At 37.8% G+C, this 22,898-nt stretch overlaps 2 protein-coding genes across 8 annotated transcripts in view; both read left to right on the top strand.

Annotated features, from left to right (window-relative positions):
• Positions 1-287: 287 nt before the first annotated feature.
• On the top strand, positions 288-6,005 carry LOC138353173 (gelsolin, cytoplasmic-like). The gene is made up of 5 exons (XM_069306042.1): positions 288-296; positions 3,068-3,142; positions 4,302-4,367; positions 5,293-5,405; positions 5,840-6,005. The coding sequence occupies exons 1-5, from the start codon at positions 288-290 to the stop codon at positions 6,003-6,005; spliced, it is 429 nt and encodes a 142-aa protein (XP_069162143.1).
• LOC123770646 (gelsolin, cytoplasmic) overlaps positions 2,994-22,898 on the top strand; it is a 33,017-nt gene continuing 13,112 nt past the window's right edge. For 2 of the 7 annotated variants that reach the window (XM_069305756.1, XM_069305755.1), the window contains exons 1-17: positions 2,994-3,142; positions 4,302-4,367; positions 5,293-5,405; positions 5,840-5,966; positions 6,585-6,762; positions 7,615-7,736; positions 9,085-9,186; positions 12,533-12,544; positions 15,244-15,337; positions 15,751-15,912; positions 18,636-18,751; positions 18,993-19,136; positions 19,856-19,994; positions 20,250-20,344; positions 20,711-20,833; positions 21,159-21,230; positions 22,582-22,755. In XM_069305756.1, coding sequence (XP_069161857.1) covers positions 6,606-6,762; positions 7,615-7,736; positions 9,085-9,186; positions 12,533-12,544; positions 15,244-15,337; positions 15,751-15,912; positions 18,636-18,751; positions 18,993-19,136; positions 19,856-19,994; positions 20,250-20,344; positions 20,711-20,833; positions 21,159-21,230; positions 22,582-22,755 — 1,512 coding nt within the window. In that variant the 5' untranslated portion in view covers positions 2,994-3,142; positions 4,302-4,367; positions 5,293-5,405; positions 5,840-5,966; positions 6,585-6,605. The remainder of the gene's footprint in view (positions 3,143-4,301; positions 4,368-5,292; positions 5,406-5,839; positions 5,967-6,584; positions 6,763-7,614; positions 7,737-9,084; positions 9,187-12,532; positions 12,545-15,243; positions 15,338-15,750; positions 15,913-18,635; positions 18,752-18,992; positions 19,137-19,855; positions 19,995-20,249; positions 20,345-20,710; positions 20,834-21,158; positions 21,231-22,581; positions 22,756-22,898) is intronic. The other 5 variants (XM_069305758.1, XM_069305760.1, XM_069305759.1 and 2 more) reach the window with 3 other exon arrangements.

Below are 22,898 nucleotides of genomic sequence, written 5' to 3'. Positions count from 1 at the left end.
CTTACCCTCGGAATTATGGCCACTTTCGCCATAAGATCATGATAGAAATATTAGCACGACTTTATATATAAAAGTTACTATTCTCTCTTGTTTAGTGTTATTCCCTAATAGATTTCACTCTTAACTTATTACGCGTCTAGAGGATGCTGTATTTTCTGATACTGGACGATGTATTAAAATACCAACTAGGTTGCAACATGCAGTTGTTTATGAGCTATTCATACCCGTGCCACCTCTTGGGTGGGTTAATCCATCAATCAATCAATGCAGTAGGTCTAGCTAGCATCATGGCGACAGTAAGACACTGGCCTCTCCAGAAACGTGTTATCAGCAGAGTTTTACTAGCTGGCTCCTTCTAGACTGTCCCATTTACTCACTCGCTGTCTGCCGATTCATCCATGTTCAAGGAATATGTCCCAGTTGCTGGCGTTTCCAAGGATGCTGCCATGAATGGCCTCACACGACGAAGCCTGGCCTGTGCACGTCTCTCCCTCGTACACCACCTGAAACACCTCGTCCGGGGACCACACGGTAATAATTTGGTGGTTCCTGCTACTGACTGAAGGTTTTCCAGCAGCAACACAATCACAATAGGGTGATGCATGAAATGAATAAATACACAAGGGCCGTGATGAGGGGTTCGATCCTACGTCCGCGAGGATCCCAGACGCGCCTTAATAGACTGCCATGACATGGTCAAAATTGACAGGCCCGGGTGGGTGCATGGGGGGAATTGTGTAAAATCCTGGTTTGTGTCTCGGAGAGACTGCAGGATCCGCGTGAGGGCAGTTGCATTCCCGATTTCAAATCTTTTGACCACGTCGTGGCACAGTCGAATAAGGCGCGTCTGGGATCCTCTCTGACGTAGGTTCGAGACCTTCATCACGGCCCTTGTGATTTTGTTAATTTTCCAGTAGAACGTTCTGGCAGGTTTTGCATGATAACTCAAAACCTCCAAACGCCTCATACGCCGGGTGGAACACCTGTTATAGATGCGTGTAGCGTCTCTCGGTGTGGAAATAACTTCTACCAGCCTGGGGGGGGGGGGGGTAGCACCTCTCAGCCTGAATGGCGAGAGCATTCTCTCCCGATAACGAAAATCGCTACGCTATAAATCGCGGCGCCTCGTGTGTGAGCGCAGTGAAGAATGGTCTATCGGACAGTCACAAGATGGATTGGCAGCCATTGTTGTGTACAGTGCAGGGTGGGGTCACGCCCGCCTGCACACTCCACCCACCCGCCCACGCCTACCACCGCCCCACGTCATTCCCGCACGCTCTGGGTTTACGGGCTATTCATGCCCGTGCCACCTCTTGGATGGCTTAATCTTTTATCAATCGCCGCACGCTCCCCCACACTCCACGGGAGACATCTCCCGTCACGCAGGGTGCAGTCACACCTCCACAGATCTCCAGTATCATCTATTGATACTGGTAATGGCTCCAAAGGGCCACCACTTATGGGCTATTCATGACCGTGCCACCTTTTGGGTGGCTTAATAATCACTCAATCAATCAATCCCACACTCTCATATGGCCTCCCGCGCACGTAAATATATCTGCGTGTCCTCGTTCGTTCATAGGGGTCCCGTCTGCACCCTTTCTTGCAGCCTGATGGACCCGTAACCCACACCTCACCTTCTCACAGGCTGATGCTGTTGTTATCCTCATGCTGGGCCAGTTAGGTCAGTTACAGCACCGCTCCTGTGCCAGGTAAGTTCACTACGGGCTCACCATAGCCCGTGCTACTTGGAACTTTTGGTTCTCAGTAACTGAATCTATAACAGCCAGTTAAGTCAGGCAGGAGAGGTCGGGAACTCAAGGTGTTGTAATAAAGTTTCTCGAACCATCTTTTATATCTTGCCTTTGTTTATTTACAGTTTAAAGTTATAAATACTCATCGGATATTATATTACTTTCACGATAAACACAGCATCAAAATGCCAATAAATCCGCCCTCCACTATGACGAATATTTTAACGTGTCCTTAAATAGTGCCTAAAGAATGACCAGCGGATGAGAAACGCAATTAAAGTAATTAGTTTAAGTATTAATTAGTTTTAGTCATTAACCCAAGTAATTGGTTAATTCATGTAATTATATCAGCACATGAGGGTGGTGTTCCAGTGAGGGGAGAGGTCGGCCGCCGCCACCACCACCCTCACCAGACTTATGTAAATATTGAAAAAAAAAATTGTATTTTAGTTTAACCGTTACATTTAACAATATAGTTGCAATCTCTATCAATCAAGATGCTAACGATATAATTCGATATAATATATAACGATTCTGCCCGAAACGCTGCGCGTACTAGTGGCTTTACAAGATTGTAAATACTGTACTATGCAATGTATTCTCACAAACCCAATGTACCTTCTTGTATATAAGTAAATAAATAATGAAAACAAAGATTGGAATTGTCTATGCACTAGACCGCTTCAATATTTGTCACGGTTAGAATGTACAGTGCTGCAGTATATATATATATATATATATATATATATATATATATATATATATATATATATATATATATATATATATATATATATATATATATATATATATATATATATATATATAAAGCATTTGTGCGTAGCCTAGCAATTGGGTCCCTTGAGCCAAGTTGAGGCTTTGAGAAAATCTATACGATATATTGCCTAGTATTGCGTTGAATACGGCCAGGGGGTGTGATTGGTTGTTGCTAGGCTTTGATTGGTTGGTTCCAGAGGCTGATTGGTCGCTACCAGGGTTTTCTGCTGCTAATCAGAACTTTATACAAAAATCAATGTTCTGGGAAATTACCGTCTACTGTGTTGTATTCTTGCAAGTTGTGCAAGACGTTTAATTATAAATGCTTCAAAAATTATTTTAATAGATATAATTATAAATCCCTTAGAAAGTATATTAATCGACACTAATTATACATCTATCACAAATAAATGTAATTAACTATGCCATTAAACGACACCATTCAAGTTCCTCCAAGAGTGAATCAACTGTTTGGTGTATTAAATATCTAGTCATTGTTATATTGTCATTGTTCTAATTGTTATTTTGTTCAACAGAACTTCACAGTGGTGCCTTACCCTAAGGAGAAGTATGGCCAGTTCTACCAGGGTGACTCCTACATCGTCCTCTATGTGAGTATACTCACCAACGTCTTGGTTGTGTGTATCTCTTCTTTCCCTTCATTATATCTCCAGTGCTTTGCTGGTCTACCCCCCATACAACTGTTTCCATCCCTGCCACTACCACACCTACACTACATCTACCCCCCTCCCCTACACCTGCCTCTATAACAGTTGCTACCCCCCTACACCAGGCCCCCCTGCCCCCTCACTCGTATGAGCAACACAGCTCTGGAGTTACATAGGTCTACTCCAATCTATGAACTCGGTAACTTTTATCATCTCGCGAACGCGGGAAACCATCCATCGCCATTCATCTTCTCTGATGCTGTGTTTGATCTTCGTTCCATTCACTACTGTTGAGACTGCTCAAGCTTCATCGCCCTCCTTGCCCTTGAGATGCGACTTGTGTAACTGTTTAAGCTTCTGTGTTACTAGGGAGTCGTCCTAGACCCCCGCACCACTGGGGGAGGGAGTCGTCCTAGACCCCCGCACCACTGGGGGAGGGAGTCGTCCTAGACCCCCTCCACCACTGGGGGAGGGAGTCGTCCTAGACCCCCGCACCACTGGGGGAGGGAGTCGTCCTAGACCCGCACCACTGGGGGAGGGAGCAGTCCTAGACCCCCACCACTGGGGGAGGGAGCAGTCCTAGACCCCCACCACTGGGGGGAGGGAGCAGTCCAAGACCCCCCACCACTGGGGGGGGAGCAGTCCAAGACCCCCCACCACTGGGGGGGGGGGGAGCAGTCCTAGACCCCCCACCACTGGGGGAGGAGCAGTCCTAGACCCCCCCACCACTGGGGGAGGGAGTCGTCCTAGACCCCCCACCACTGGGGGGGGAGCAGTCCTAGACACCCCCCCCCCCACCACTAAGGGGGGGGAGTAGTCCTAGACACCCCCCCGCCACCACCACTAAGGGGGGGAGCAGTCCTAGAGGTGGGGGAAGGAGCAGACTTAGACCCAAAAACTAGAAAGATAAGGAAAGCAATCCTGGACCCCCCACTATATCTAGGGTTATACAGGAGCCTGGACCCCCTCTCTCTTTTTTTAAATTCCTATATAAAAAGTGTGTGCACACATTCTGTTCCAGACAAAATGAAGTACATTACAGAAAATAAGCTTTTATATTCTCCTATAATTACTTTTGATTACCAAAATTTACTTTCTTCAGACAAATGATATCAACGGGAACCTGAGCTGGGACCTGCACTTCTGGCTGGGCTCGGAGTCATCACAGGTAAGTTGTCAAGTGACTGTTGTGCGCACCTTTATCATATGTACTCCTTACCACAGGCATATAAACCAAATTGGTTGTTTTTAAGCTTAGTACAGTATATATATATATGAATTATATTCTTTTAATCCAAACCTGAAAGATATTGGTGTACTATATTGGTACAGTAGTACTTTAATTTACAACTGGGATCTATCAGTTGTGATGGGTGATATTTTTAGTTGATCTTCCCATCTCACCTTAAGTACAGCAGTGGGTCAATAACTTAAATTTTGCAGTACAGTACAGTACAAGCATTATTTCAAATTTGTGCATAATACAATTTTTGGTCTTGGAATGCATCTTCTGTACCCATTTCATCCTTGACCCCAATGTTAATGGATGCATCCACTAGAACTAAACATTGACAGTAATTAATCTTGATACAGTATTCTGCAAGCACAGCAGATAATAGCATTAATATTTCTTCATAAATATTCCACAACACCCATTTGCTTGTTTTAATTTAATGAGCTACATTACAGTAATGTGAGCAATATGGTCAAACCATCTTTTATAATGTGATGAAAATACTGCTATTAATGATATGCTATTAATAATAATGACGGTATCTGTTCACCGTTTGCCCACACCTTAAAAGTACAAATAATAGATTCATAATCTCACCCTGTAAGTTTTATGTATAATATGCCTCTCTTCACATAGCAGTAAATAAGGACTTGAGAGTTAAATGTGTGTTGTGGGTTGCATTCGGCCGAAGGTCATTCATTAGTCTAGGGGGGAACCTGCAATAAACCTGTTGGCTTCCTGTCCCCATCAATGTGAAGCCAGCATATAGTACCCATAATATATATGAAGAGGAAAAAATCATCTAGATATATATGCCTCTTGGCATATATTTGATTTTGATGTGTAAATATAATCTCAGGATGAAGCAGGTGCGGCAGCCATCAAGACAGTGGAGCTGGATGAACAGCTGGGTGGCGTACCTGTTCAACACAGAGAGGTGGAGGGCCACGAGTCCTCCCTCTTCCTATCCAGGTTAGTGGTTTTGACATGTTCAGTACTAGACTTGGATTTATTTCAAGAGGGACTTCAGTAAATTTTTGCTTGGCATTTTATTACATCATTGTTGTGCTAGCTGCATATTTAGTTTGATAAAAATATATATATATATATATACAGTACTGTAGTGGAGTTTACTCTACTTATTGTACCTTGACATGGTCTAATGCATATAGCCACAGGTCAAAAATTCTCACATAGAACATTGAATTTGTTTTAAATGTTTTTAATTTTTCAAATTCTTAAGTATCTTGTTATACTAATACCACATTAGCTCCATTTTCCTCATTAAACATCTTAAGCTGATAAGAGCAATGGGCCATAAGAAATTACAGTACAAAAAGCTACCTTTTTACAGAGGATTTCTTTGGTTCTAGACCATTACAGTAATACTGATTTTCCTTGTAAAGGTTCAAGAAAGGTGTGAGATACCTGAAGGGAGGTGTTGCCTCTGGATTTCATCATGTGGATCCTGATGAACCTTACCCTGCTCGCCTCTTCCACGTCAAGGGACGCAGGAATGTCCGCATCAAACAGGTTGTTATTAATACGTTTGATTTAAATGCATTATGGTAATTAAGTATACCAAATGTCTTGAAAAAGTGTTCATAAGGCTTAGCATAAAAAAAATGGTTCAAGTTTTGTTGTCATATACTTTGGTCACTCTCATAAAATAATCCTTTTGTAGAGTTCATACAAGCAAGAAATTTATATACATTTTTAAAGAATTTGAAGGCAGCATTTCACTGTTGTATTATCAACCAATAGGCTTAACACAGAAATGTGAGATACAGTAATGTACACTGGTTGTATTTACCCTGAAATGTGGCCTGTAAGACCAAGTTATTACAGCTGAAACAGTTAGGTCATTGCTGCTGTGGTATTCACTTCTGGTAAAAAAATACAAAATAAAGCTAAACATAATTTGTTACTAAGATTGTACTTTCATTGTTCAATATCGCCTTCAGGTATTTGAAATTTTAGAATATAAAATTACTAACAATTGTGCTCAACTGCAAAAGTAAATAAGCCATGAATCTGAATTGTTATGTTGAAGTAACTCGGATGAAATTCATAGAGATGATTTGTATTATTATTTCAGTGGTGTACATACCATGCTGCCCCAGTATTCAGGCATTGTGGATTTTATTGTAGGTTGAAGCAAATGTAGCATCCATGAACAAAGGCGATTGCTTCATCCTGGACTGTCGTACGACTGTGTATGCGTACATGGGGCCCAGCAGCAGGAGAATGGAGCGACTTAAGGCCATCCAGGCTGCAAATGCTGTGCGGGATGATGATCATGCTGGCAAATCTAAAGTTATTGTTATTGGTGAGTAAGCGAAGTATGTTACATTTGATTTGTTAAAGAGTTTGGGCTTTGGTATTTCTTGTGCTGCAGAAGGCATTCAGTTACTTAGCATTCGGTAATGTTTTGCATTATAAATTTACTGAACTATTCTGTTTACAATAGCAGTGTTTACTGCTTGATGAATGGATGTTGTGCACGAAGTCACTGTATACAGTACACTAATACACTAATACAGTTTAGTGTTGATCTTTTATATAAACATTTACTGTGTAATGTATGAATCATGATTTATTAGTACTGTATATTTCTGATTTTTTAAAACTATATATTATTTCTTTACTATTCTAAATAAAACATAGTAAATTTTGTTCATAACTTCTCCTAAATGAAAGGTTTAAATTCCTTTTTTCTCTTCTAAATTTAATCTTTCTTGTAGAGTTTGTCAATATATGGGTGCCGCCTTTAAACATTATTTTAATCACAAAAATGTTTCCTGTACTTGTCAAATAACCACACACATAACCAAATAACTTGATCAGGCATAGTGTAGCTTATTGCATGGGAATCCTTGAGTCACGTGTAAGACCCCTTGAGAGAGAAATTTCTTGAAGCCCAAGTGCTTCAAGAAATATCAGCATCTATAGCCCCCTGTGAGAGACAGAGATGGGGAGGGGGGGGGGATGTTCAAGTATAGGGAAAAAGAGGGGCAAGATAGGGGAGAGGAGAGGGAGATAGAGGGGAAGATTCAGAAGAGCAGAGAGGGGAACTGAAGGGAAAAAAGAGGTGGGGAGGTGGAGGGAGACCTAGGTACCCCATCTAGTACAGTATAAGTATACTGTATATAATTTATGATTTTGCTTTGCATGTCCATAGATGAAACAGCATCAGGTCGTGAGATTGAAGAGTTCTTTGCTGGTCTGGGTGGAGGCTCTCCTGATGATGTTGCTGATGAAGACACTGGTGTTGATGATGCTGAATTTGAACGTTCTGAAGTGGTAAGTGTTCGCTTAAATTATGCTGCCACGTGTTTTATAAATTAAAAACTTTGTTTTTTAATTGATTATTAAAAATCATGGGTAAAAACATAAAAGAAACAAGTACTACAGTGAATAAATAAAGAAAAGAGAAGGAGGAACTATTAGAGCTGCACTTGAAGGGTTTGGAAGGAAATACTGACAAAGAAAGAAGATTCGGTAATTATATTTACAGAATTTACATGAGGGCCACAAGCTCTAGTGAGCTCGACAGAGAAAGAAAGCCACTGGCTTGTTAAAAGTAAACCCCATAATATTTCATGTGGATTTTTTCAGTTTAATATTGAACTGGAGTACCGTCCTAGCTTTGGTGTGCAGACGATTCATTACCCTATAGGTGACACACTCCCATGTTATGTCCCTTGTGAGTTGCAAGTGAAAGACCTTTTTTAAAGTTGGGCTGGATTAATATCTTTCAGTTTCTTAATTTTTTTTTTTTTTTTTTTTGGTGGGGGGGGGGGTGGCTTTCAATGAGCCCGTTGTGTCTAGTTTGTTATGCAAGTCCTGGAGCCTTCAACTGTTCGTGGTACTGTATGAGTCATCCTAGTCCTTGGATAATTTTTGTCACTATACAATACAACCTCGAGTCAAGAAACTATACAGGCCCAACTCCAATTCGTTACAATATTCATGGACACTTGTATTCGTGGATTATGAATTTGTATTATCCTTTACATGATAAAGATAACTGATGATGATAAACTTGTTAAATTACCATTACTGTTTGTAAATTATCCTTTTCAGATAAAACCTTAAGAAAATTCAATGATATTTCTGAAAATGACATGCAGTAAAAATGATCAAGCTCTTCATTTTAGTGCTAATAATAATTAGATAACTAAATGCTTTGAATAAGACATTTATGAGCAGAAACTGATAAAGCTTCATGTAGTGTAACATCAAATATCGCAATGCTAATTGTGACTATCAGATGTGCATGTATAGAGCTGTGTCTTTCTTCACAGTTGGTGGCAGAGTTTGGTAATAGTTTTCTTGTCGTTTTTATTCGGCATAAATGACAAATTTAAATTGGCATTTTGAGCGCCGCTGTAGATTTGGGAGATATATCTTTCTAATGCTTAAGTGAAGATACTTTATGCTCTTCATGCATTCAGGCTTCAACAAACACTTAATGCATGATTTGGTTAGCAGAATGTGGTGTCACTGCATTACACACTTAAAGATCTTGTATGTATTTGTGGAAGCCATCTTATACATATGTATACGAGGGCATTCTTGGCTAATTATTTTTTATGATGGAAATTTTGAATTAGATGAAGTGTTGATTAACACCCAATTTTGCCCACAGAGTGTAGTGACACTGCACCACATATTTGAAGATGGTGATGGTGTGATCCAGACACGTATGATTGGTGAGAAACCACTTGAACAGTCCATGCTGAACTCTGGTGTAAGTTGAATTAATTTATCCTTGAACAATATAATCTTATAATACCACAAAAATCATGATAATTATAAGACTTTTTAGGTTATTTTTCATTTATGATAGTTAAAATGAAGATATATTTTCTGTGGAATAAAAAGGATGTAGTATGCGTCCTGCCAGTGTTCAGTGGTTGACGTTAAGCATGTGTGAACATCCTGGCAAACAGTAGAATGATGATGATAACGATTCTTTAGGGGTGTAAGCCATACTAAGTAGAGATTAAGCTTTGCTTTCATATATTATTAGTTTTTGCTTTCATTTCATTTTGGTTTATGAAATATATTTTAAGAGTAAATGATGACATTTGCTTCCTCGCTACAATCAAAAGGTTACCACAACGGTTTAAAGTTCTGTAATGAAAATTTATGAAATCGGTCACACTTTTTTTTTTCAGATAAATGGTAATATAAAAGAAAAGTCACTAGAATCTTAAAAAAAATAAACACTTGTACAAGAGATGATAAACATAATTAGTTATGGCTTGACTTAGAATATTTTTTATAACTGAAGTGTGTACAGTGATATTACTTTCCAGCACTCGGTCCTCTGCTTTTACTCCAATGTTCTCAGGGCAGTTTTAACATGTTTTCCCACCCGACACCACAATCACATTTTCTCTGCTAGATAAAGCTTATGTGCCTCACCTCAGGACTGGTTAATATACCATCTTTAAGGAAAGACGTGAAGACATTTACTGAAACTTTTAAAACTAGATATAATAATGGATTCTGCGAGTACAGTACAGTACCTATATTTAAAGTGTGTTTATTATTTATGTTTATATAAGTCAGGTTGGTCACCTTACTATTCATCTTAAGAACTGAGTTAAGAGGTGCCATGAACACATCGCAAAACAGGCTTGTTAAGACAGTAATGTGACTTAAGCTTCTGTTAACTTCTCTCTTGGAAATACCATTCCTCACACTGCTGCCACCCTCCCTCATACCACCTTTTATATAATAATTTGTATTCAAAAGAACGTAAGAGTAATGTATAATTGTAGGGACAGTAGTTACACACACTATTGAAGCCACTATTATGTAAACTGTTTATAATGGTCCTCCCCCCATGCCGCCCTCCCCCCATTCTGCCCCCCCCCCCCCTATGCCGCCTTTCCCCACACATCCATCCCTCACACTACTTTGCTTCAGCTGATTTTTGCTGGATTACTTATTTCTGAATTGTATTGGCAGTAATAATTTAAAAAAAATAGGCCAAATTTGTAGTGGCTGTTAAGTGCAGAGCAAAGATTTGGTACTAAATTTTGAGAAAATTTTAAATTATAATTAAAGACTATACATGAAAGTACAACGTTTTAATCCAGTGGAACTCTGATACTATCACAGTATTGGGACCGGACCCCTTCCGACGTATCGAGGTTTTCAGACGATCAAATTTGGTGCAGTTTGTCAACATATTTTGGATGGCTTTAATTCCCATTATCAAGTGTAGAAGGATTGTACTTAGGATTATCATGGTCCCCAAAAGTTTTACTAAAAATTTTAAAACTCGTGTTCACACTCGTATAATATCTTGACAATGCTGTCAAAACATTCTGTACATTTTGCAGAGTCTGTCATGATAATCTTGTTTCTGGATTAATGTATCAAGGTTTTCTGATGGGATGTTCTTTCCAGCCTGTCAGTTCTACTTGTAGCATAGCCCTCTCTTGCTTTCATAACAAAACCTCAATAACTCTTTTAGGTCAATAATAGAATCTGTTTAAAGTAAAAATAGGCAAAAAGAAAATATCATTCATTTTGAAATACAGAAGTTTAGGTTATATTCTGCATGTACAGGTATTTGAAATAAATGATAATGTCATCGGGTTTGGCAAATTGGCCAAAACATTAATAGGAACAATTTAGTTATGTATTAATCATCATCATTCATTACAGTCTCTGGAGGTGACATAAGTTTATTTTTGAGACATTATCAAATGTGCCAAGCATACTTTACATAGTTAATGAATCAAGATTACTGAAATATGTAAGCAGTGTATATAATACATATTACATATATAGTGTAATATGCACACACGCTGGATCAAGGTGAAAATGTAAACCTATCCGCCTCTTCTCCAGTATCCCTATATCAATTCTAACATAGTAATATATATTGTTTAAAATTTTTGATGACTTCAGTTTTATGTATGGTATTTGTTTAATGTGTGTGCATGATTACATCTGCTAGACAGTGTGAATTAATTTATTTAAGGTATTTAAAAGACAATACAAACGTTTTTCATAGCATATCTTTGACTCCTTCTCTCAAAGCCCACCCTTTTTCCCATCAACACAACCCACCTCTGGATTATCCCCTCCCTTATTTGGGATACTTTCACTCTTCCTGCTTAACACAAATGTCTAATTTGTAGTGCTGGAGAACCTGGCTCACCCAAGCCACAGGCATGTATGCATATCCTACAGCATTGTTAAGCTCTAGCATCTTGCCCTCATTCCACCTTCACCCCTCGTCTCAGCCTCTCTTCTTTCTCCTCCTCATTCAGAAACTTGCACTTCTATTCCCAATTCACCCCTCTGCCTATTGTTGGATCTTCCTATATAATTGTCATTATTCTCTCTTGAGACACCCTCTTCTTTTCCTCTCCTTCAGGAGACATCTACCTTCCTCTCCATCAAGACTGCCCCCATCTTTCTTAAGATCTTTCCCCACCGCCTCTGCCTCATTTAGCATGCTGACCATATAGCTCTTGCTATGCTGAGCTTTCCGTGTAGTATTCCACTTGACTTCTTTTGACACAGCTGTTGTCATCCAGGTGGCATTTTTGGATAAGAGTTTTTCTTAATGTTTTCTTTAGTCGCAATGAATTTTGTTTATGAAACGCTAGCAAATGTGTTATATTTACTGAATTTATATATTTTATTTATTCCTTTGTAACACACATCCTGGCCTTAACCGATGTTTCTTTGCTATTTCACGAAACACGGAATTGTTATCCAGGAGAATAATATTCCTCCCAAAATTTACTCACGCCTGTTTGTTTTTTTTTTTTTACGGTTGTCAACATATTTTCCCTAATGATATTAAGGACGAAATAGAAAATAAATATTTTGTTTAATTATTGTAATACAGTAATTACAAATAAAGAGCCTATCCTAATCTGTCCCTGCTTGATGAAGACTGGCCCTATAATTGTGTCTATGAACCTCCCAACTCAGTACAATTGCAATTACTACATTACTTTTTCATTGTTGTTTATTTTATGATTGTTAATTACAATTTGTTTTATTCCCTCATCCATTTAATGCACCTATTGATTGTGGCTTTATACCTCTGCAAACAACAGGATGAAGGACAGGTAAATATAGTCCTACTGAACCTGTACAGTAGGTTGCATATTGCTTCTTGTACATAGCCCCCACTTCTAAAAGTTTGTTTGTTCATATAATACACAGCATCCATGTTAATTTATGTGTGCTTCTGCAAGTACAAATTTCTAAATAGTACGTAGTTTTGTATATATAATACAGAGTACTCATGTGTTGCATTCTAAACATTAAAAAGAGGAAATATTTTACTACTTGCTTACATATGTGGTGGGTGGGGGGGGGGGGTAGCTGGGGTAACGCTCGACTCCAACACATACTAGACAGAATGAGAACTCGCTTACAACTGGGGACTCTTGAGCTTTGCAACAGAAAAATACATGAAGTTTAATAATGCCTTTGATAACATTTTCAAAGAAAAGTCATTGCCTAAGCAATTTGAAGACATAATTGTTTTTCAGCTATTGAAATGACTTGTTTCAAATTACTGTACATTAAATGTCGTTAATATTCAGTAAGGAAAATGGAAGTACCTGCAAGGTGCAGATTCAGTGTTTGATACTCTGTGCTAATTTTTTTATTTTTTTTTTTTGTGATCAAGTAGTCCAGTGGGGTAAATCTGAGCAAACGTAAAATTGATTCGATGTTGATAACGTTGATTTAAACATCACTTGAGCATATTATGCCTCTTGGGAAGCAGACATGTCTTTGAAAACACAATATTATAATATGAGAGCACTAAGAATAATGGCAACGCAGCAAATAAATGAGCCTTCACTTGCACCGTTCCTCACTTCCTAGTTGTGTGCTTGCAAATTATACACTTATACCTGCTGCTTTATTTTAGTGCAAGCCCATCCAAGGACATGGGCAAAGTAGCAGTGAATACATGTTTTGATAAAGAGCCCACACAATTTCACGTGTAAAACTCCAGTGTGATGTGTTTTGTCTTTTGTTATCATTTGCTTCAACTGCTTAGCAACCTTGTTCCCTTGGCAGCCAGACAGTGAGGTGCTTCAGTGTTAAGTATGTGATTGGTCACACTTGCAGGGAGCTGGAAATGTTCAAAATATAACAACTTTAAAGAATGAAACCTCGACTCAACACACGCATAATGCATCAGTTAAGAATACATCAAATTTTAGGAAACCTAGGTACTGTATCTTCAGAGTAATTAGAATTTCAGTAAACACAGACAGTAGAGAAATTTCAGACTTTTGTTTTAGTGAAAGATGTACACTACTAAATTTGACTTCATATCTCCATTATAAATGCAGTTTTATAGCTACAAACTTAACTGCACAAAGTTGCAATAATTCCAAGCAGTTATTGAATTTCTCTTAACCAGGAAATTCAGTTGCTGCTCATGAAATGTGTGAAATTTAGTGAGTGTAGTTCACTCGACTTCGTCTTTGGAGTTTGTATGTGCATTATTGTAACAAATATTAGGCTAAATTGGCACATTTGAGTCTTAAATTTTGTTTTTTCTCATAAATAGCATCAAAACTAATCTCATCACGTTGCTTTGCATTTCATCATGTACATCATTATTCCGTGGCTTTGTTGTTTGTTTGATAAAGGAAGTGAAGGTATCATGGCACTTTTGAGCTAACATGTCACTACTGTACTTGGGGCTGGTTGCCTTGCATTTTCTATTACTTAATGTGTCATTATTATACACCCAGGATACAAACAGGGGAACTGTATTATTTAGGACATCAATGTGACTTAATTTAAACATGAAATGCAGTGGATATTATCCTTAAATGATCAGCATTGATTCACAAGATGTTGCAATGTCGCAGAAATTAAAAGTTCATATCACATCTATAAAATGCAGGAAGTCCTGAATAATGGAGGTGTCCTGTTTGTTTACCTTCATTTTACAAGTCTTGACACACTTGTAATATAAGATGTTGACAGAAGGTAGCTCCTGGCTCTGATTATAAGGTAAATAAATGGGTAAATTTAATGGGTAAATACCTGGCCGGTAAATTACAAGGTAAGTATTTCAACGGCTTGGTACTCGTTGGGATATGCACATGTTATATGGGAATTACTAACCAATATATGATAAGCTGCTTATTAACACATGATCATTGCACACGGTAATTATTGTTTCGTAAGATATGCCACATTATATGTTGGACTTTGTGAAATCTGGTCCTCTTCTACTGTACTTGCAGAGTAATATTTGTCAAGTAGGGTAACCTCATCAGTACATTGTCAAATGCACTATACATCAAGTATGACTATTTAATATCACTGGTGCTATTAGATTAAATTACTGTGTTAAGGTTTAGCCATCTTCTTTATACTCTTTCTGTATATGTTGGTGTATCTGTAAAAGACTATTTTTGTTGTATGGTAGTCGGTGGTAGCCTGCTTAAGTGGTTAGTTTTATTGTTCAATTATTAAATCTTTATTGTTTTGAATCTCCAAGTTTAAAATGACTATAATAATGAAATATGCATAGTTTACCTTTTAGGTAATAACTAAATATGCTGCCAGATTAAATTACTTTGAAAAACATAATTGTATTGATGGCATTTTAAATTTTAAATAATGAACAAGAAAAAATGAGTGATCATAAGTGGCCACCAGCTACACACACCTTTTATGGTAATTAGTAATTAATCTTAAAGACGTACAACAATGTTTAATTACTTTTGACCTCTTTTTCACAAGCGAGAAAAAATCTTGGATTGGTAATGATGCGTCTTTTCTTTAGGACTGCTTCCTTCTCGACACTGGCTCTGGGGTGTACGTGTGGATTGGCAGTGGCTCCAGCAAGAAGGAGAAAGTCAAGAGCATGGAGATGGCAGGTAAGGAAAGTTATTACTGTATTATGAGAAAGTGCCAAGAAGCAAGGCAGGTTAAAGCATAATGTTAATTAACATCAAAGTGCTAAGTCTAGAGATTTTTAAAATAAATATGTGTATGGTAAATCTTGCAATTGTAGTATGTACAGTATTTACAATTGCAGATAATATCCTAATATAAAAGCAGTTCTGATTGAAGGCCATACTATAAAGCATTATAATACAGTAATACAAGGCTTGGAACCTTTTTTTAATAAACTTATCCTCAAATGCACAAATGCTGAGGTTTATTCTATTGCATTACCTTGTATACATGTGAAACTTCAGGACAATGAACAAGAAACTTGATAAGTATTTATGAGTAGTAACAGGTACTTCAGCATTTCAAAATACTGTACTGTACATCCAATTTTTAGCCAACTACATGGAGAAGAAAGGATATCCCAAATGGAGGAGCGTACAACGCGTGGTTGAGAAAGCGGAACCGGCTGTATTTAAAGCATACTTCAAGACGTGGAAGGAGCCCCAAGAACAACTTGGTCTTGGCCGTGTCTTTACTCAGAGACAAATGTCAGCAGGCAAGTCCTAACTTAATGTTGAATACAGTGTGTGAATTTTTTAAACTAATGATTTTATTGGTTATCCAAAGAATATTTATTTGAAAAATTACTGCCTTGGGAAAGGGCATTGAAATTGTTTTTAATATACTGTACTGTAACAACTTGTTCAATATTTGACATTAAGACAATGCATCCAATTTTATTTTGATAGCAATGCACTGATTTTCTCTATATAGTATTTTTGGGCCTTTCAGATGAGACCACCATATGGGTTAAATATTTATTAAAATGTAATAAATGTAAATTTAAACCAATATATAAATGCAATTACCAACAGTGTTTGTCAAAGGTGCATGTGATGTGTATTGTGTTTGAGCCACCTTAAGAATGGAGTGTGTATGAAGCTGTCACTGTGTTGAGAGCTAGACTGAAGAAATATTTTCTCTGTATCACAGTTCTCGGATTTTCCGATACTTTACAGGGTTCCATATGTTTGATGAGGATCTAGCTTCTCTTGATTGATACATCATCTTATGAGGCTTGACCTCAGTCCTGGAATTTTTTTTGTTTGGTAGGTGGGTGTTCTTCTACCAGTATTTTATGTTTTAAGGTGGTCAGGCTCTTTCTCTACCTGCCTTGAAGCACATTGGTTCCCATCCTCCCACATTGGATTATGAGACTTAAAAAATTTGGATTATCCCTCACAATGTCAAGATAGTTGTAATTAATAATTCATTGTGTCGGGGACAGGCAGCCAGTGTATTTATTCACGTTAGGCTTATATCGAGGTCCCCCCCCCCCCCCCAAGGTTGAATTACTTGCCCCCTCTCATCCAGGATGCAATTCCACAATAAGCTGTCTAACTCCTGAGTACCTATTTGCTGCTAGGTGAACAGAACCATTAGGTTATAGGAAATCCTCCCAACCATTTCTGTCCCACTCGGGCTCAAACCCGGAATTCTCGATTGGGAGCCGAGAGCGAACTCGACTGTACTACTGGGACCCTCAAGAAGAGGATTGTTGTGTAGAGGATGGGGGTTCTGTGCTGCCCTTGTCACAAAAGGGCAGGGAGGCCTGATGGCTGAGTGGACAGCACTCGGAATTCGTAGTCCTAAGGTCCCGGATTCGATCCCCGGCAGAGGCGGAAACAAATGGGCAGAGTTTCTTTCACCCTGATGTACTTGTTCATTTATCACTAAATAGGTACCTGGGAGTTATAGCTGCTACAGGTTGCTTCCTGGGGGTGTGTAACAAAAAGGAGGCGTGGTAGAGGATCAGGCCACAGGGACGCTAAGCCCCAAAATCATATCAACATAATCTCAATATAACCTCAAGATAACCTCAAGAAGGGCATGCTGAGTCTGAGTCAGTGGGGTACATCTTAGGTTCAGTCTTTTCACAGGTGGCAGGATACTTATCTACCACAGTATAGGATGGTTCTCTGGATAAAAACTTTTGTTCTGTCTGGAGAAAGGATGGCTTATGGTTTCCAGCTTAGCCCATCTTCATTTGTGGCTGAGGATTAAGCATTGTCAGAAGTGATATTAGAGGAACCAGTCTGGCTTTATTTTGATCTTCCTTGGATGTAGATCTCCTGGCCAGAGAGCATGTACCTGCATATAGGGAAAAAAGTTATATCCCCCCACAAAGAATGTTATAAATGAATTTATTTTTTTCCTTGAGTTTGATTTGGGAATTATCCATATACAGAGGATGATAAACTGGCCTTTCAGAAACATTTGACATCTTGTCTCCTTGCTCCTCAGATCAGGCAGGACCTGAAACATTTCTCCTTGCAAAACATGGACCAAGCTTATGAGGCAGATCCAATTCTCATGAAGTTTGGCTCGCTTCTGATTTCTGGTTTTAGTGCCAAAACCCTGCTATCTTCTGGATGGCTGGCAATGCCTTTTTTTTATTAGAAAGTGGCAGCTATTTTGCCATTCATATATGCGAGACTTATGAGATATTGTGTTTAATGTGACGTGGTAGGCGAGCATCTGGACAGCACTTAACACGACTGTCAATTCTCCTTTTTGTTCCTTATAAAGAAAGCTGCCAGCTGCTGGATATACAGATTACCACACTTGTCACATCATCTTGTTGCAGTGGACTTGAAAGCTCTCTTGCTTGGTAGAGCAATTAAACAAATATTTTTTAATAGTGTCCATCTTCCTAATCAAGGTTGGGAGGCTTTGCCCAAGATATTTGCCCTGTTGGTGCCTGCCACTGTGTGCTGAACTTTTGTCTGGTGCTTTACTTGCAGATGTGCAGTTTTGAGTCTGTTCAAATCCCCTATTTTGGTTTTGCATTCTACTTTTTTTCTTGACACAGGCAAATGTCACTAATGAATCATGTAGAGGGGACATGATTAACAAATGATAAATCTCCCAAATCATGTTTTCATTATACCTGAAATGCTCTGCATATTAGTGGCTTTATGTAAAGTGCATGTCTTGCCTATGAATTTTCCAATTTCATGAATGAAATGTGTATACTGTACTTTCATATAAATGAAATATTATGTAGTGACAGAAATGTCTACTTGTTATTTGCACTTTTTGCTCTTTCTTCAGGCTCTTTCTAATTTCAAACGAGAAATAAGATAATTTACAGAAGACTTTATATACCAATATGTGGTTACAAAACTATGAGATATGAAATGTATTGCTCCTCCAACAGAATACTGTATTGCAGGTATTTAACAATGCAAGTGAAACTAATGCAATTGTCCTCTTCAGTTACAGCTACAGAGACGGACTTTAATGTTAGCTCCCTGCATGCTGAGAAGCGCCGCCTCTTGCAAAAGAATGCAGGTCCTGCCTTTGGTTTCATGCCTGATGATGGCTCTGGCAAGGTTTGTAATAAAAAAAAAAGAGCCTGTTTATAAAAAATTAACTTTTGGTTATATGCTCATTAGTCTGTTCTTTGGCACTCTAACTTTTCCTCAAGTGTCACATTACCTTACTTTATTTTTTTCGAGATTTCATATTTTCATTGTCTCCGAGTGTGGTTATTTTCACATTATATATTGTGCTTTTAAAAGTTCATAAATTCACTGTTAATAAATTTTTGTACTTTGGTGTCCATCTTTGCAGATTGAAATTTGGCGCATTGAGAACTTTGAACTTGAGCCTGTCGATGAAAGTGCTTATGGGTTCTTCTTTGGTGGGGATTCCTACGTCATGAAGTACACATACGAGATCAGTGGCAACCAGCGTTACATCCTTTACTTCTGGCAGGTAAGTTCAGTGCTGTTGGAAAAGCTTACTTTCAAATTATACAATCATAATCAGAATTAGACATTCTTGGTAGAGGATATCTAATTCATATCCTTGTACACTTTGGATATCTTAGTTTCCTCAAGTTTATTTTGAGCTTGTGCTGTGTGATACTCAATGTGTTTAAAATTACAAGGTGCTATTATTTAACGAATTTTGTTTAAATAGTACATTCTCACAAAGCCACTGACACCATTTCAGGCAAGTTTTAAAGCTATCAAATTAGTTGCCATTAATTATACATCGGGAGTTTGCAAGTTACTGTAAAAGATGAACAGCCAATCATAAATTCTTGACCCTGATGACACGATACATCAAGAATTTTCAGTTAATGAAAGAACAGTACAATCTACTTTTAAAGAAAATAATTAAAATGAGTTATAGTTAATATGCTGGCCCTTTCTGTTTGTTTAGATAATGTTTACTGTATATAATATTAGTACTAGGGGAAAAATGATAATGATAAAATTGTTTTTCAACCGTTTGTGATACTAGAATCAATGCACCGGGAAGCTACTGAAACCTCCCAGAAAAGAGCATTTCCTTATATTTAATGCTTATATATTGCACTAACAATATTGAAATGTTATGGCAGAAAGTATTTTGTTATTTAGAAATGTATAAATGCAAATCCACGATAAATTGTGATGCACCGATTGTTTTAATTTCCTTGTTTTTAGGGAAGTGCCAGTAGTCAGGACGAGAGGGCTGCATCCGCTATTCACACCGTTCGCCTCGACAATGAGCTGTGTGGCAAGGCTGTACAAGTGCGTCTTGTCCAAGGATATGAGCCAGCACATTTCCTAAGAATTTTTAAGGGTAAGTTAATAATTTTTCATTGATAATAAAAACAATAGAGTATGTGGTCTGAACTTTAAAATAAAATTTATTCTGTAGTTAAAATTTGAGATGGGAAAATGTCAGTTTACTTTTATTATTTTGTAACATGCTTAGTATTACTTCACTATTATTGCATAACAAATAAATCTGATGACCTACTTTGTGGCTTGAAGTGTAAAACGCTCTCCTTTTGTGTAGAGCAGAATTAATACAAAATGGTAAAAATGTTTTAAGGTCGTATGGTGGTATTCCTTGGTGGTAAGGCTTCTGGCTTCAAGAATGTACATGACCACGACACGTACGATGTTGATGGTACAAGACTCTTCCGGGTAAGTACAGTATTTTATTATTTCTCTGTAGGAGTTGAACTTTTGATTTGCAGCAGATTTCTGTTTAGGCATATGAAAGATATCCCTTACAGCTTGATAGAGCACTTATTATTAAACTAATGAAAAAAAAGGTATATAATATTATACCAGTCAGCCAAAAATAGTTAATTTGAGAAATATACCAAATGCTGAAGCAAGATGTTTGGTTCAGCTTTTCAAGAGCATCGGTATCTTTCCTATTATAAGCTATATCTACTTCCTTTAAATTACATGACCTTGTTATGGGAAATGGCATGAATATATTTTTTAAATACTGTACTAGTATTTAATGTGCTTAGTATGACATTTGTGTGATCATTGCTGCAGGTGCGTGGCACGTGTGACTTTGACACCCGCGCCGTCCAGGTGCCTGAGGTGGCCGGCTCACTCAATGCTGATGATGCGTTCGTTTTGGAAACACCAGGAAAAACTTACCTCTGGATTGGCAAGGTCTGATTTACTAGTTCCAAATATTTTTTCTTGTTAATATTAAAAAAACAAAAAAAAAACAGTATAAAAACTGAACACATTAACGTAGCTAGATTTCTTGACAGCATGATTTAGTTCTCACTAAGTTAATTGCCTTTGTAAAATTGCTGAACTCTATTTGTGGACTCATAGCTGTAATAGAATATACAGGTATTGCAGCAAAAGTTGACAAGGAAAAAAATTTATATAACTACAGTATTTGAGAGAAACAGATTTGTAGAGCAATGCTTAGTGGATATTTTCATGATTCGCTGTATTTAAAAAATCTCCTACCTTGACTATCCAGGGAGCAAGTGAAGAGGAAAAGGCTATGGGCGAGAAGGTTGCAGAGCTGGTATCTCCTGATCGTGACCTGCAGGTGGGTATACGTGCACACTTGGATAAGTTACTTTTACAAGATATTCCTTTGAAAAATAAAAATTCTGATGTACAGTACAGTATTGAGAAATGCTTATGTCAGTATCACCATCTGCTACAGTTCAGCAATGCTTGGAAACTTGTGATTTTGATATTTTCTCTCTAAATATTACATTTAGAGTATACAAAGATTTCTTGATAACTCAAGCATGTAGGTCAAACTATTAACTTTAGCGAAGACTGGTCATTTACAAAGTCATTGTGCCAAACATTTGCTCCATCAACTAAACACCTGGGACACTACAATTGAAAGAAGGGTTAACTTTTGTTCCCCAGGAATGAGAGAACTCTTGCACATGATTAGTCCCATGGCAGTCATAACATGAGAGGAGAGAATTCCCAGGACCCAATATTTTTAGGTGGAATGAAATATAAAAAAAAAAAATGCTATTATTGAGGGAACGGTTCATTGGCATTCGAGACAATGATATCCTCTAAAGAGGTTTACCTTCCTTGCAGTACATACTCCTACCCTGAAGACACCAACAATATTGTTATTTGTCAAGTTATATGAATAAAAATTATTAAAACACCATACCTTAGAGATATGATACTATGGAGTAATCATAGGTACACAATGTATATTATATAATGACTCCAGTATACAGAACTTCTGGGGCCTAATATAATTAGGTCATTTGTAAGTTTAATGGGATAATAACTTAGGTTGCATTGCTTCTCATTTGGTATTGAGCTGATGAAGAGCTTCAGCAAATGACCTATAAGTCCTAATTGATATTTAACTTTTTAGGAAGTCTTGTAACAAGATATTCTTGAATGTCTTAGGACAAATGATGGTAAATTGGTGAAAGCCAAACAAGATGCCATCATTTACTGGTACCATCAGGTTACCAGTCCCACCTGCATCAAGACGATTGATACCTCATTTATGACTTGCATATATGATGTTATTTGAAGTGCATGTGATTGCTTATATAGCTAGTGAACTATAGGGTCTCTGGACAAATCTAGTACATTATACCAACATGGGAAGAATTTAAAGACTATTCATTCCGTATACAGTACAATATCTCTCGGTAAATCTTCAAAATATAGTAGAATAACCGGTAGTACTGTAGTCTTGTTTCACTTGATAGAAAAATATATTTTACAGCAGAGAATCTCAAATTTAAGGTCTGAAGCATTATAGTATTTGTTCAGAGTCTTCTCAAAAGGACTCTGATAAAAAAATGTATTTGCCTCTCAAAAAGAATCATAAATGTTTGTTTAAAGCACCATTAGAGAATAAAAAGTTATAGTTTGAGGTTTATTAACGTTCATTCATGTACAAGGTTGTGGCTGAAGGGGAGGAAAGCGATGACTTCTGGGCTGGTCTCGGTGGTAAAGGTGAATACCAAAATGTTCGCGAGCTAGACAGACCTCTGCTGTATCCCAGACTCTTCCACTGCACCATTTCTCCTGCTGGCTGCCTCAGAGTTAATGAGGTGTCTAACTTCTCCCAGGAAGTAAGTGGACTGCATTTGATGTGGTGTTTATTGCATTGATGATTCCACTAAAGAATCTAAACTAATTAGCTACTGAGACTAGTCTGCAAGATAGTAATGAAATACAGTACTGCATTATACATTCATTTACTAAGTTAATTTAT

The sequence above is a fragment of the Procambarus clarkii genome, chromosome 56 (genome assembly GCF_040958095.1).
Source record: "Procambarus clarkii isolate CNS0578487 chromosome 56, FALCON_Pclarkii_2.0, whole genome shotgun sequence".
Classification (NCBI taxonomy): domain Eukaryota; kingdom Metazoa; phylum Arthropoda; class Malacostraca; order Decapoda; family Cambaridae; genus Procambarus; species Procambarus clarkii.
The sequence above is the reverse complement of the archived record's forward strand: the minus strand, read 5'-3'. Positions and strand labels throughout refer to the sequence as shown.

Coding starts and splice junctions, on each gene's coding strand:
- LOC138353173 (XM_069306042.1), top strand. Junction 3,143..4,301: donor ACTCCTACATCGTCCTCTAT/GTGAGTATACTC, acceptor TACTTTCTTCAG/ACAAATGATATCAACGGGAA. Junction 5,406..5,839: donor TCCTCCCTCTTCCTATCCAG/GTTAGTGGTTTT, acceptor TTCCTTGTAAAG/GTTCAAGAAAGGTGTGAGAT.